Raw genomic sequence first — 16,453 nt, 5'->3', positions numbered from 1 at the left:
AAATATAAGTTCTATTATAGCCCATTTGCCTGCAAATGCAATGCAACACAAGGCAGGCCAACCAAGCTTCTAAACTCTCATCTACACCAGAGGTCTCCAAACTGTGGCCCGGGTGCCAGATGTGGCCCTTTACTTGTTTTTATCCGGCCCTTGAGACAATATTCACACTGACACCAATGACGGGACACTATTCCTTCCAATGATAATAACAGAGGGATACTATTCCTCCCACCAGCCAAAGATGGGGTGTTGTTTACTCCCATTGACCACCTTCTGACCCCAAAGACAAAAGGACATAAAAATGGCCCTTTGTTTAACAGGTTTGGATACCCCTGGCCTACACTATTCTATTGAAATTAATGGGAATCTGTTGACCTGCTCTTGATATGGGTTTTATCAGAAAAACAAAATCCATGTACACGAGCCCTTATTCTTTCTGAAGGTCCTTTAGAACCACGAGAGTACATCCTTAGCTTGTAATGGTCACAGAAGGTTAGGTGTCAATAACATGAAATAATCTGAAGTGCTTTATTAATAAGAATGAGAGAGGAAAAAAATGAGAGAGGTGGTTTGATCATGATACCTCCAAAGCAGTGTCACAGCTTAGAACAGGATCTATACTGTACATTATTCATTTCCACTGAGGGCAAAACTATCCTGAACATCCCACCTTATGGTTTTCTGTGCTGTAGTCTATATTGTTGACTGGACTTCACAGAGCATGTTGTCTTTTGCAGATTGAACTTCCAGACCTTGGGACCCTATATAAGGTCAGGATATGGCATGAGAAGAGGAATGCTTTTAGCGGTTGGCATCTAACTAAGGTGAGAATGGTTATATCTGATTATTTTTTATTTTTATACATGTGTAAATACTATATATGAAAATATATAATATATACATGAAACCCTGGTTGAGAAAGGCTGATTGGCCTACCTAATCAAGTCTATCATGAATGCTGCTGCCAGGCTCATCCACCTTACTAACCATTCTGTATCAGCCACCCCTCTCTGCCAATCCCTTCACTTGCCTCCACTCAGTGTCCTCCACCCCTCTCTGCCAATCTCTCCACTGGTCTCCACTCAGTGTCCTCCACCCCTCTCTGCCAATCCCTCCACTGGTCTCCACTCAGTGTCCTCCACCCCTCTCTGCCAATCCCTTCACTTGCCTCCACTCAGTGTCCTCCACCCCTCTCTGCCAATCTCTCCACTGGTCTCCACTCAGTGTCCTCCACCCCTCTCTGCCAATCCCTCCACTGGTCTCCACTCAGTGTCTTCCATCCCTCTCTGCCAATCCCTCCACTGGTCTCCACTCAGTGTCTTCCATCCCTCTCTGCCAATCCCTCCACTGGCCTCCACTCAGTGTCCTCCACCCCTCTCTGCCAATCCCTCCACTGGCTTCCCATTGCCCAACGGATACAATTCAAAACCTTAACAATAACCTATAAAGCCATTTATAACTCTGCCCCAAATTACATCACCGATCTTGTCTTCAAATATCACCCAAACCGTACTCTCCGCTTCTCGCACGACCTACTGCTCTCTAGCTCCCTTGTCTCCTCCTCCCATGCTCGTCTCCAGGACTTCTCCAGAGCTTCCCACATCCTCAGGAACTCTCTACCCCAATTTATCAGACTATCGCCTACTCTGCTCACTTTTAGGCGATCTCTGAAAACCTCTCTCTTCAGGAAAGCCTATCCTGCCCTCAGCTAATAATGGAATCTTCTACTCTTCCAACCAGTCCATCGCCCACAGTTACTACATTTTGTACCACTAGCCCCTCCCTCCTAGATTGTAAGCTCCAAGGAACAGGGACCTCCTATCCCTCTTGTATTGAACTGTATTGTTGCTGTATTGTCTCCCGTTATATTGTAAAGCGCTGAGCAAACTGTTGGCGCCATATAAATCCTGTATAATAATAATATAAGGTATAATTGACATGAAGGATGGCAGATGATAATTATGATGTGATGATGGTTAAAATGTAATGTGGCATATGTGTACTGATGAAGGCAATGACAACTGATGAAGAAAGTGATGGCCAAAGAAAGTTGATGATGACTGTAGATGGGTGATGATGATGATGGAGATTGCTGGTGAACGAGAGTTGCTTACAGACAGTGGCAACAAATATTGTTGAGAAACGTGATTGTTGATATTGACTTCTGGTGTATGAAGATTGTGATGGTGATGATTCATGATATTTAGAATTCATACTATTGACAGTTGTTGAAGACCTCGAATGGTGATGTATAATGAATGGTGATGAAGGTGATTGAAGGTGACATTTTCTGGTAATGCCTGATGAAAAGTATTGCTTCTTCAAATTGATCACAATTGAGGGGAAAGCTAATATGGTGTGCAACTGATGAAGCTGGTAACGAACCTGCCCTCCCACATATATTAATGATAACCAATCATGATGATCAATGCAGATTATCCTTACTATCTGGTCATTGTCAACTCCTGCCTGACCTTGTGCCTTTTAAAACAGTTGACTTTGCTGAAGACCCTGACCAAAGAGAAATACACCTTTAAATGTGGACGTTGGCTGGACCTGAATGAAGATGATGGGGAGATTGTACGGGAGCTTCCAGCAGAGGGACCACTGGTGCTTGAGGTTTTACCAGGTGAGGCTGCCATATCCAAAACACTTTTTGGAGGGTGATTCAACCATGAGCCAAGTGTAAGGTGGGACATTCATCAGATACAACAACCAAACATATGAAAACCTGAAGAGGAAATTAAACTGGTCGTTTTTGTTAAACTTTTAATAGGAACATACTGTATATGGAATAAATATAAATAACACACAGTCCGATGACAACAAACTGCATACCCTCCCAACTAGGTCCCATGTGGACAATTTTCCACAGGGGTTCTAATACAGCAGAGAAGGACTTTGCAGGATATCAAGCCCTATCTCACCGTACATACAAAGGGTAATCTGTGTTGCATGATGTTGCTGAGGTCAGATCAGGAGAGCAGTTGAGAATATCCGTTAGCCAAGCCGGGGTCAGATCAGGAGAGCAGGTGAGAATATCCGTTAGCCAAGCCAGGGTCAGTTCAGGAGAGCAGGTGAGAATATCCGTTAGCCAATCCGAGGTCAGACCAGGAGAGCAGGTGAGAATATCCGTTAGCCAAGCCGAGGACAGATCAGGAGAGCAGGTGAGAATATCCGTTAGCCAAGCCGAGGTCAGATCAGGAGAGCAGGTGAGAATATCCGTTAGCCAAGCCGAGGTCAGACCAGGAGAGCAGGTGAGAATATCCGTTAGCCAAGCCAGGGTCAGTTCAGGAGAGCAGGTGAGAATATCCGTTAGCCAATCCGAGGTCAGACCAGGAGAGCAGGTGAGAATATCCGTTAGCCAAGCCGAGGTCAGACCAGGAGAGCAGGTGAGAATATACATTAGCCGAGGACAGATCAGGAGAGCAGGTGAGAATATCCGTTAGCCAATCCGAGGTCAGACCAGGAGAGCAGGTGAGAATATCCGTTACCCAAGCCGAGGTCAGACCAGGAGAGCAGGTGAGAATATCCGTTAGCCAAGCCAAGGTCAGATCAGGAGAGCAGGTGAGAATATCCGTTAGCCAAGCCGGGGTCAGATCAGGAGAGCAGGTGAGAATATCCGTTAGCCAAGCCGAGGTCAGATCAGGAGAGCAGGTGAGAATATCCATTAGCCAAGCCAAGGTCAGATCAGGAGAGCAGGTGAGAATATCTGTTAGCCAAGCCGAGGTCAGATCAGGAGAGCAGGTGAGAATATCCGTTAGCCAAGCCGAGGTCAGATCAGGAGAGCAGGTGAGAATATCCGTTAGCCAAGCCGGGGTCAGATCAGGAGAGCAGGTGAGAATATCCGTTACCCAAGCTGAGGTCAGACCAGGAGAGCAGGTGAGAATATCCGTTAGCCAAGACAGGTTCAGATCAGGAGTCAGGCAGAGAAGACAGGTCCAGGAACAAGCCAAATCAGTAACAGGAGATCACAGTAGCAAGGAAACACGGACAACGGTACTGGGGAGCCAGAGATCAACCAGCAATTTGAGGGAGTGATGGGCTTCCTTATAAAGACCGTCTGGCGCCAAACTGGGCTAAAGTGTGCATAACTATGCACCAGTGCGCATGCGTGTTCCCGCTCCCGTGAGATTTTCGCCAGTGTGCATTTCTGCGGCCCTGCAAGGTACTGGCAGAAATGCCAGGTCTCCGAGTACCTCTGCTGTGGACAGAGCTCTGACAACAGCTCTAGATCATGAGAAGATTGTGTTTAGAAATGGGGGTGGGGGAGTGCGGACAGGTATTGGAAGGTTTTTTAACCTTAACGCAGAGAATGTTTTCTAAGGACTTATAAGGCTTTGATTTGATACATTATTTAGTTGAATTCCCTACTCACATGTTTTATCATATGCTGACCAATGATAAAAATCTGGATTTTTTTTTTTAATGTGTTATTTTTAATATTGTAAATGTATCTGATAACTACAGTCTTAAACAGAGGTTTACTGCCATCTGCAGGCTCTGTAAACAAACTCCCAAACCTGCATGTGATCAACTGGATTGGCTGTCAATGGGGATCACCGATAGCTTCCCGATTGTTAGTGGAAGATCTGGAGTTGTCACAGGCAGGAGGATCAGAAAACAAGAAGTGCACTCTTAGTTCTCAGAATGAATGTTAATTAATAGTTACATAAGATTGCAGACTCCAGAGGGTAAAACTGTGCTTTCCCCCTCCATTCATAGAAGCTTTAATATAGCTTCTATCAATAAAGAGTGCTCTATAGATGGAGGTGGACCTTTCATTCATCCTCCTGTCCTTCATTCATCCTCCTGTCCTCCATTCATAGAGCGCTTTTCAATGATGGAAGCTGTAGTGCAGCTACTGTGAATGGAAGAGGAGGACAGAAGGGGTGGGCATAGTGGGCACTCCTGATGAGTGCCTATGACAGGTCCAGCGACTGTATTAACACTCCCCATGTGGAAGAAAAATATATTTGAAATATATATATTTTAAAAATATTCTTCCCAAATATATTGATATATATTTGAAAAACTACAAATTTGGCCATATTCATTATATTTCAAAAGATATTTCAACAAATATATATATGCTGTATGTTGAAATGCGTTATTACAAAATATATGAAAAATATTTTTAAAAATACATTTTTAAATATACTGTGTCCTTAAAAATACTAATCTACATTTTTTTGGAATGCATTTACAATACGTAAAAATCTATGTTAAAATGACTTTTTTATATGTTAAAAAAAAATCTGAAGAATATATTTAAAAAAATATATTTTTAAAAATATTTTCATATATTTTGTAATATATAAAAAACTAATTTCAGCATATGAAACATATTTTTAAAAATACATTTTTAAATATACTGTGTCCTTAAAAATACTAATCTACATTTTTTTGGAATGCATTTACAAATATACGTAAAAATATATGTTAAAATGACTTTTGTATGTTAAAAAAAAATCTGAAGAATATATTTAAAAATATATATTTTTAAAAATATTTTCATATATTTTGTAATATATAAAAAACAAATTTCAGAATTTTATCTATATATATATATATATATATATATATATATATATATAGATGTATACATATATGTGTGTGTATATGTATGTATATATGTATATATGTGTGTGTGTGTGTATATATGTGTATATATATATATATATATATATATGTATATATATACTGCATGTTGAAATGTGTTATATATATATGTGTTAATACATAAAAAAACTCATTTCAGCTATATATATACATATATATATATATATATATATATAGATGTGTGTGTGTATATATGTATATATATATATAATATATATATATAATATATATAAACTGCATGTTGAAATGTGTTTTTAATACAAAATATATGAAAAATATTTTTAAAAATACATTTCAAATATACTGAGTATCTTTAAAAATACAAATCTACGTTTTTGAATGCATTTACAAATATATGGAACAATATATATTTAAATGACTTTTTTACATGTTTTTCAAATTATTTTTCATATATTTTGTAATATATTAAAAAAAATGCAGCTAATCGCTACTGCAAAAACGCAAAAAAAAACCTCACATTTTTAACGTGACTTTACACAGCTAACGTTACCAGCCTTATCAGAACACCCCGTGTGCATGGAGCCTAACACATCAACTTCAGGGACAACATGGTCACTTGCTGCCTAATATATCCTCACTAACTTTCAGATGCATTTATAACGAGATAGTCAATGTTATTCACTTAACCTGTCAGTGATCTTAATGTTATGGCTGATTGATGTAGATCTGCTTTAATATGTAAGCAGACTGCCTGAGGTTTTGTGATACTGAGTTCTTAGAAGTTGAAGGATATGACATTACGGGGTCAGCCTGGAGTGACTCCACTATTTCCTTCCATGGACAGTCAAGTGTTGGTAACTGATAACCTTCTAGATTATCAGAAGTGAAAGTAAATCTTGGCATGAATAATGCATGGGGAGTTCACCAGCTGTTATTACTGAATAATGTATCCCATGTGGTGTTATGTATGGGGGGGCAGTGAGGTCTCCCTGCTAGGGCATGTCCTGGACTGAGTTAGAGGATCTTTATCAGTCTTACCTGCTTACTCACACAGTGGTGAAGTATCGAGTGACTGTCTGTACCGGCAACGTGAGTGGTAGTGGAACTGATGCCAACGTCTTCCTCTGCCTGTTTGGAGACCTCGGGGACACTGGGGAACGCTTCCTCATTGACTGCAAGAACAACATGAACAAGTTTGAAAAGGGCAATGTAAGTACGACACTCACCGAGATTGGGGGCTGGGTTCCTCCCTGATAATAGCCACTGATATAAATAGGACCAAATCTGAGTGGCCCCAGGGAACTCAATATGTGGAAGAAGGTGACAGTAAGGGGCTACTTGCAGTTGGACTGTTACATTCTTTGGTGGGTTTGGAGTTCTTTTTACTCTTGTCTGTCCAAATGATACGGTGACACTTTTTGGAACTTGAATCTTTTTATGGGTTGGTGAATATTGGTTAAAACCATTAGTTAGAGGAAAGTATGTCCAGTAATGGAGAACTGCAGGTCATGAAGACTGCTCTGTAGAGATGTCAGTAATCAGGATACAGGCAATTTATCATCCTAAAGCTACATTGTTACATAGTCACATAGTTAGTCTGGCTGAAAAAAGACAAAAGTCCATCCAGTTCAACCATAGGAAAAAAAAAAGTTGTAATCCTACACCCACAGTTGATCCAGAGGAAGGCAAAAAACCCAGCAAAGCATGATCCAATTTGCTCCTGCAGGGAAAAAAATTCCTTCCTGATCCCCCGAGAGGCAATCGGATATTCCCTGGATCAACTTTACCTATAACTGTTATATCCAGTTATATTCTGTGTATCCAAGAAAGAATCCAGGACTTTCCTACAGCAATCCACTGAGCTGGCCACAACCAACTCTTGAAGTAGTCTATTCCACATTTTCACAGCTCTCACTGTGAAGAAACCTTTCCGTGTTTGGAGGTTAAATTTCTTTTCCTCCAGATGTAAAGAGTGCCCCCTTGTCCTCTGTGATGACCCCAGGCTGAATAACTCTGCACCGAGTTCACTATATGAACCACTGATGTATTTATACATGGAGATCATATCCCCCCTTATGTATTATACATGGAGATCATATCCCCCCTTATGTATTATACATGGAGATCATATCCCCCCTTATGTATTATACATGGAGATCATATCCCCCCTTATGTATTATACATGGAGATCATATCCCCCCTTATGTATTATACATGGAGATCATATCCCCCCTTATGTATTATACATGGTGATCATATCCCCCCTTATGTATTATACATGGAGATCATATCCCCCCTTATGTATTATACATGGAGATTATATCCCCCCTTATGTATTATACATGGAGATTATATCCCCCCTTATGTATTATACATGGTGATCATATCCCCCCCTTATGTATTATACATGGAGATCATATCCCCCTTATGTATTATACATGGAGATTATATCCCCCCTTATGTATTATACATGGAGATTATATCCCCCCTTATGTATTATACATGGTGATCATATCCCCCCCTTATGTATTATACATGGAGATCATATCCCCCCTTATGTATTATACATGGAGATCATATCCCCCCTTATGTATTATACATGGAGATCATATCCCCCCTTATGTATTATACATGGAGATCATATCCCCCCCTTATGTATTATACAAGGAGATCATATCCCCCCTTATGTATTATACATGGAGATCATATCCCCCCTTAATCTCCTCTTCTCAAGAGAAATTAAATTCAGTTCCTCTAAGCTTTCCTCATAGCTGAGCTCCTCCATGCCTCTTATAAGTTCGGTTGCCCTTCTCTGTACTTTCTCCAGTTCCCCAATGTTCTTTTTTTGAATTGGTGCCCAAAACTGAACTGCATGTTTCAACTGCATAAAGCTCACCACACACTTTACAATCTGATTGTACAATCTAATTTAGATCCATCAAAAAATAGCTGAGATCAAACACCTTGCCTTATCTTGTGTCCTTACCTTTGTTAAGGGCTGAAAACTTTCTCCATGTGTCATTTATTAGCTCTTAATTGAACAGTTGCCTAACCTCCCTCAGTCTATCCAAATGTAAATTCAGTACAGTCCTTGGGACGGTTGGCGAGGGGACAGACTGGCCATTCCTTGTGCAAAGTGCCATTCTGGCAATAAGTGCATGTCACTTTGAACATGGTACCTTAAGTCCTCATGCACACGGGACGTTTTTACAGCGGCTTTTTTTGGCTTTTGACTGTTTTTTCTATAGCCAGTAAACCCCCCAGCATGTTATCCTATGTGTCCATCCCCGGCATGTTATCCTATGTGTCCATCCCCGGCATGTTATCCTATGTGTGTCCATCCCCGGCATGTTATCCTATGTGTCCATCCCCGGCATGTTATCCTATGTGTCCATCCCCGGCATGTTATCCTATGTGTCCATCCCCGGCATGTTATCCTGTGTGTCCATCCCCGGCATGTTATCCTACGTGTCCATCCCTGGCATGTTATCCTACGTGTCCATCCCCGGCATGTTATTCTACGTGTCCATCCCCGGCATGTTATCCTAGGTGTCCATTCCCGGCATGTTATCCTATGTGTCCATCCCCGGCATGTTATCCTATGTGTCCATCCCCGGCATGTTATCCTATGTGTCCATCCCCGGCATGTTATCCTATGTGTCCATCCCCGGCGTGTTATCCTATGTGTCCATCCCCGGCGTGTTATCCTATGTGTCCATCCCTGGCATGTTATCCTATGTGTCCATCCCCGGCATGTTATCCTATGTGTCCATCCCCGGCATGTTATCCTATGTGTCCATCCCCAGCATGTTATCCTATGTGTCCATACACACATAGATTTGAATCAACGTTTTTTGGCAGGGACGTTTTTTGGCTGTAAAAAACCCCAGAACTAGTGGGCTTCTAGTGGAGTTTGTAGCTGTAAAAACGCTCTAACGCTGTAAAACGTGGTGAATCATGGTAAATCACGGCAAACCAGTGTTTTTGGACTTTTTTTGACTAAAAAAGAATTTTTTTTTTGGTCAAAAAAAAAAAACTCTAAAAAAGTAAGTGCTCTTTCCTCTTATCTTTTCCCCTCAGCCTTCCTTATTATCTCTCCAACATGCTCTTACTAACTTTCTTTTCTGCTATAATGCGCTCTCTCCTCAAACTTCTCTTTGCCCCTCCTCCCCACCCCACAACCTACATATCACCCTCACTTCTGCCCTCTCAATATCATTGCACTTATCATCTCCTGCTCTCTCTTAGCCCACATAATGTCACTGTTCCAAAATCTCGCTCCCACCTCACCTCCTACTACTACTACTAACTTCCCGGGGACATCACCCCAAGCCCTGGTCCTCCACCATCAAACTCCGACCTACAGAACCAGCAGTCTCCCTTCTCTGGCAGCAGCCGCAACCCTCACTGTCTTATCTCAATTCCCCTGCTTCCACCCTCCCTATTATATGCCCTCTGGAATGCCCGATCAGTCTCTGACAAACTTTCCACTATCAATGACCTCTTCCCCTCACATTCCCTCAACCTACTTGCTGTTACTGAAACCTGGCTTCAGGAATCTGACTCTGTCTCCTACGGAGCAACATATCAGTATGGATGCCACACTACTCGCTCAAACTCAATCTTTCTAAAACCGAGCTTGTAATATTTCCTCCTCCCCCAATCCACCACTCATGACTTTACCATTAATATCAACAGCACAACCATTGGTCCTTCCCCTCATGCCAGAGTGCTAGATGTAATCCTAGACTCTGACCTCTCCTTTGGGCCTCACATCCAATCACTGGCTAAATCCTGCCACCTCAACCTCCGGAACATTTCCAAAATCCGCCCCTTCCTGACCAATGAAACCATAAAATTACTTATCCACACCTTGGTTATATCCCACCTCGATTACTGCAACTCCCTCCTCACTGGTCTACCGTTACACAGGCTATCCCCCCTTCAGTCTATTATGAATGCTGCTGCTAGACTCATACACCTTACCAACCGATTGGCGGCTGCTGCCCCTCTCTGCCAATCCCTTCACTGGACTCCACTAACACAACGTATAAAATTCAAAATACTAACCACAGCATACAAAGCCACCCACAACACTGCCCCTAGCTACTTCACCAACCACATCTGCAGATATCGTCCAAAACGCCTGCTCCGCTCCTTCCAAGACAGCTTGCTCTCTAGCTCGTCACCTCCTCCTACTCTCGCCTCCAGGACTTCTCCATAACCTCTCCCATCTTCTGGAACTCCCTACCCTAGTATGTCCAGTTGGGCCCCCACCCTGTCCACCTTTAGGCGATTTTTGAAAACTCATTTATTCAGAGAAGCCTACCCCACCTCCACCTAAGAACTGTACTTGAGTCATCTCCATTAGATCATCCCCTGCAGCTATCACCTCTTGTACCACCTCCCCCTTCCTTTAGATTGTAAGCTTCACGAGCCAGGCCCTCCTATTCATTCGGTACTGAATTGTATTGTAATTGTACTGTCCCCCTCCATTGTTTTGGTAAAACTTAATATGGACTGTACAAAGTATATGGTGACCCTAATTACCCACTAAGACATGCCTTGAATCATTATCTATCTATGGGGTTGATTTACTAAAACTAGAGTGCAAAATCCAGTGCAACTGTGCACGGTAGCCAATAGCATCTAACTTCAGTTTGTTCAATTGAGCTTTGAGAAAATCCTGGAAGCTGATTGGTTTCAATGCAGAGCTGCACCATATTTTGCACCCTCCAGTTTTAGAAAATCAACCCCAGTGTCTATCAATTGATTCTATCTATCTATCTCTCTATCTCTATCTATAGGTATCTATCTCTCTATATCTATCTATCTATCTATCTATCTATCTATCTATCTATCTATCTCTATGTATCGCTCTATCTATAGGTATCTGTTGGTTATGTGTTATAGAAGACACTGGTAGTGATGAGGCAGAATTCAGACTTTACTTGTGTGGCTTAAGTTGCAAACATACAGAACAAATTTCAGCAATGTATAACAGTGATGGCAGACATGTTACTTCCTGAAGAGATGAGGGAGAAGACAGGAAGAGGGAGAACCAACAAGTCTTACACATATACACAACTAGTAACCTTTAGTGTACAGTGCCATCTACTGGTCAAGTGATATTAACACACAATACTATATAGTACATTATAGTACATGCTGTTGTATTCCCAACACCCCTTCTCAACGGCATGTGCATAATTATATGACATTTAGTCTCTTTTGTAGAAAACAATGACGTTCCCTTGTTTTTGGATAATCTGGTTCCATTGGTGTTTTCGCTTCCTTTGCATCTTGCATGTGAAACTGTTCTAACATTTCTGTAATTTTCTGACTTTGGTTAAGAAAATAGCTTCCATCCTCTTCCCGCTCTATTTGAATTCCTAGGTAGTGAGTAATGTTCCCCAACTCTTTAATTTCAAAATTTTGTTTCAGTTTGTGAACTATTTGGTCATAGTCCCCTTCTTGATCAAAACACGTCAAGATGTCATCGACGTATATTAGAATGTATGTCCATTTGTTCTCTTGATTCTTTGAATACAGACATGGATCTGCTTTACTTTTTGAGAACCCTTCTTTTCTGAGTATTTCGTTCACTTTTTCATTCCATGCTCTCGCCGCTTGCTTGAGCCCGTAGATGCTCTTTTGCAGTTTGCATACAAGGTTCTTTTCTTTCTCAAAGCCTGGTGGCTGTTCCATGTACAGATCCTCCTTGATGTCTCCATACAAAAAGGCAGTTTTGACATCTAGATGCTTTACTTGCATTCCCTTTCCAGCAGCAATACTAAGGAGTGTTCTTATGGTAGAATGTTTCACAACTGGAGCAAATGTCTCATCGTAATCTTCTCCAAATTTCTGGGAGTATCCCTTGGCAACTAATCTTGCTTTGTATCTATAGATGTTTCCTTCTGTATCATATTTCACTTTAAAAGTCCATTTGCTTCCGATGGTTTTGTGACCGGGAGGGAGTTCTGTTAGTGACCAAGTTTTATTTTCTTGAAGTGATTTTATTTCTTCTTCAGCTGCTTTTCTCCACTGATCGGCTTCCCTTCTCGGCAAAGTTTCTATGTGTTCCCAGGATGTTGGCTCCTGTGTTTGATGTGTTTTAGCAGCGTATGATAACCTGCGGGGTGGGATCCCTTTTGTCATTCGAGAGGATCTTCTGATTTCTTGTTGTTCAGTGGGTTCTATTGGCTCGTTGATTGTAAGTTCCACTTCTTGTTCTGGCTCTTGTCCTGCTTCGCATGGGTCAGTGTCTCTTGCCGATTCAGCGTGTAAATCCTCTCATTTTTCAAGAATTGTATTGTCTGGTGCTTCACTTTCATCAAAATAAACACTGCGGCTTACTGTGACCTTGTTGGTCTTTGGACAAAGGATTCTATATCCCTTACTCTGCTCACTGTAGCCCACCAGAATGCCTTCTATGGCTTTGTTCTCCAACTTGGAGCGTTTCTGACTTGGAATGTGGGCATATGCTTTACAGCCAAACACTCTGATGTGTCCTACGTTAGGTTTTGATCCATTCCACATTTCATATGGTGTACTCTCAATAGCTTTTGATGGGAGCCTGTTTTGTAGGTATGTTGCAGTCATTATTGCTTCTCCCCAGTATTTGTTAGGTAAGGCAGCGTCCGAAATCATACATCTGGTCATTTCTACAAGAGTGCGATTCTTTCTTTCAGCTACGCCGTTTTGCTCAGGAGTGTATGGTACGGTTGTTTGGTGTATAATACCTTGTTTCTTTAGGTATGATTCCATCTCTTTATTCATATATTCCCCTCCATTGTCAGTGCATATTATTCCAGGTTTCCTTTGAAACTTGTTGCTTGTCTTAGCTACAAACTCTTGAAGTTTTTCTAATGTCTCACTTTTGTGCTTCATTAGATACGTTATTGTGTACCTGGAATAATCGTCGATGAAAGTCAGTAAATATCTGTTCCCGCCAGGTGTGATGGTTTTCATTGGTCCGCAAACATCACTGTGTATCAGTTCCATGGGTTTAATGGTTTTACTCTGACTGGTCTGTGGAAGAGGGGTTCGGGTGGCCTTTGCTCTGATGCAACACGTGCACTTGCTGAGTGTGTGGCAAGGCAATATTTTCATGTCTTCTGATAGACCTCTCTTTGCAAAGTCCTTTATAGCTTCTGGGTTTCGATGCCCCAATCTTCTATGCCACAGGTGGATGCACTTGTCATGTGGGTTATGAGTTGCCGCATTAGCCTTCTCACTTTCAGTGACGAGTTTGTACAGATGTTCATTTAATCTTCCTCTTGCTAAAATTTGCTTTCCATTTTGAATTGTGCATTCATTACCTCTGAACTGGACAGTGAGTCCATTGCTTGCAAGGGTTTTAACTGATAGGAGGCTTCCTTCTAGGCTTGAAACATATAGAACATTCTTTACAAGGATGCTCTGCTTGCCCCCTGATGGCGTTTTGCAGTTCAGAAATCCCTGACCATTACCTTCCACTGTAATACTTTTCCCATTTGCTAGGAAGACTTTATCTTTTACACTAAAATCAATTTCTGTGAAGAATGTCTCGTCGCTTGTCATGTGACTTGTTGCCCCTGAATCAATCTACCATCCGTGTGAGGTACTATTCTGAGTCACTTTAAAAGTACCACTCCATGATGCACTTTCATTTTCTTTCATGACCGCTTTAGCTCTTTCTCTTGTGGGTAGCTCCCGCTTTCGCTGCTCAGCTTTCCAGATTGAACAGTTCTTTTTCAGGTGACCGGCCTTTTTGCAGCGAAAACATACCCTGGTTTCTTTGCTTTGTCTTATGCCTTCATGCACCTTCAGAGCTGCCTCTGGTCTCTCGTTCTCTTCACTATGCAAATGTTCCTTTCTTCTGCTGTATTCATCAATTAATTTTCCTTAACATATTCTAGCGTCAGTTCAGTTTCCGGTCTAGTTTCTAGAGCATTTAAAAGGGCACTGTATGATTCTGGAAGACTGCATAGTAGTATTGACACAACATGGTTGCCTTTTATTTCTTCACCTATTGCACCCAGCTGGTCCACAATTTCTAGCATGGCATTTACATGTTCACCCATTTCCTGCACTTTTTCCAGCCTCATCTTATACAGTTTGCGCAGTAGATATAGTTTACTGTTTAGATTTGCACGTTCATGCAGTCTTTCTAATGCAGTCCACATACCTTTAGCTGTGCTTTATTTCCTTATATGAATGAGTTGATCGTCCTCCACTAACAGGCTTATGACTGCTTTTGCTTGCCTGTTTTTTTTTTGTCCCATTCTTCTAGGTTGTCATTGGGTCTGTGTGTATCTAGTACCTGCCACAAGTCATCTTTGGATAACAGCATTTCAAGCTTAAACTTCCATAGCTGGTAGTTGGTATTGTTGAGCTTTGCTATTGTAAACTTCATATCTGAAGCACTTGCCATCTTTCAGTGAATTGGATTGTAAATGCAGCACTTACTTGCTTGTAGTTTTCCTTTTTCCAGTGTCTGGAGCTGGGCCCATAACCTGTTGGTTATGTGTTATAGAAGACACTGGTAGTGATGAGGCAGAATTATGACTTTACTTGTGTGGCTTAAGTTGCAAACATACAGAACAAATTTCAGCAGTGATGGCAGACATGTTACTTCCTGAAGAGATGAGAGAGAAGACAGGAAGAGGGAGAACCAACAAGTCTTACACATATACACAACTAGTAACCTTTAGTGTACAGTGCCATCTACTGGTCAAGTGATATTAACACACAATACTATATAGTACATTATAGTACATGCTGTTGCATTCCCAACAGTATCTCTCTATCTATCTCTCTATCTATAGGTATCTCTCTATCTATCTCTCTATCTATAGGTATCTATCTATCTATCTATCTATCTATCTATCTATCTATCTGTAGCTCTCTATCTATAGGTATCTCTCTATCTATCTCTCTATCTATAGGTATCTATCTATCTACCTATCTATCTATCTATCTATCTATCTATCTATCTATCTATCTATCTATCTATCTATCGGTATCTCTATCTATATGTCCCTGCCAAAAAACGTTGATTCCAGTCTATGTGTGTATGGACACATAGGATAACATGCTGGGGGGTTTACTAGCTGTAGAATAAAATGTCAAAAGCCAAAAACAGCCGCTGTAAAAACATCCCGTGTGCATGAGGACTTATAGTGGAGCTAACTAAATATATCTAGAAGCCTACTCTACAGCGCTACATTATCTATCTATCTATCTATCTATCTATCTATCTATCTATCTATCTATCGGTAGCTCTCTATCTATCTCTCTATCTATAGGTATCTATCTATAGATCTCTCTATATCTCTCTATCGGTATCTATCTACAGTGCATTCATAAAGTAATAAGACCCGCTTCACTTTTTATAATTTTTTTATATTGCAACCTGATACTACAGTTGTTTAAAGTAATTTTTTTCTTATTAATCTACATTCAGTACCCCAAGAAATGTAAACTGCATAATCGTCACATCCTAAAGGTTCTCTGCAGTAAACCTTAATGACATTGCAGCAGATGGCTGAAATTGTACTGCTAGTTCTGGGCAGACCTTTGGGAAAAGCAGCAAGCCTATCACACAACTAGGAAATGCAATTTCTGAAGGTGTACACTGTTTCTGAGGGAGTGTAATTTTATTTGTTTGGAAAGGTTTTAGAAAACGGTATTGATATTGAATTACAAGATAAATTGTGAAATGTATTCCAAGTCTTTGTGAAAACCAGTATATAACTTTATACAAATCCTGTCTTGGCTAATAACCAAATTTGAAATGGAGAGGATGGATCAGTTTCTTCGTTCCATTTGCAGCTTCTTTAACTGATTCATTAATAGTTCTTCCCGAAATAGGTTACTGAATAAATTA

At 41.0% G+C, this 16,453-nt stretch overlaps 1 protein-coding gene across 1 annotated transcript in view; it reads left to right on the top strand.

Annotated features, from left to right (window-relative positions):
• The window catches only part of LOXHD1 (lipoxygenase homology PLAT domains 1), a 296,932-nt gene that overhangs the window by 83,727 nt on the left and 196,752 nt on the right, over positions 1–16,453 (top strand). Inside the window, exons 11-13 of the mRNA XM_089662524.1 lie at positions 738–824; positions 2,494–2,629; positions 6,638–6,792. Of these exons, the coding sequence (XP_089518650.1) occupies positions 738–824; positions 2,494–2,629; positions 6,638–6,792 (378 nt within the window). The remainder of the gene's footprint in view (positions 1–737; positions 825–2,493; positions 2,630–6,637; positions 6,793–16,453) is intronic.

This window comes from Staurois parvus, unplaced genomic scaffold (assembly GCF_062004578.1).
Source record: "Staurois parvus isolate SC_StPar_1 unplaced genomic scaffold, SC_StPar_1.0 ptg001489l, whole genome shotgun sequence".
Classification (NCBI taxonomy): Eukaryota; Metazoa; Chordata; class Amphibia; order Anura; family Ranidae; genus Staurois; species Staurois parvus.
This window is presented reverse-complemented; position numbering and strand designations above follow the sequence as displayed.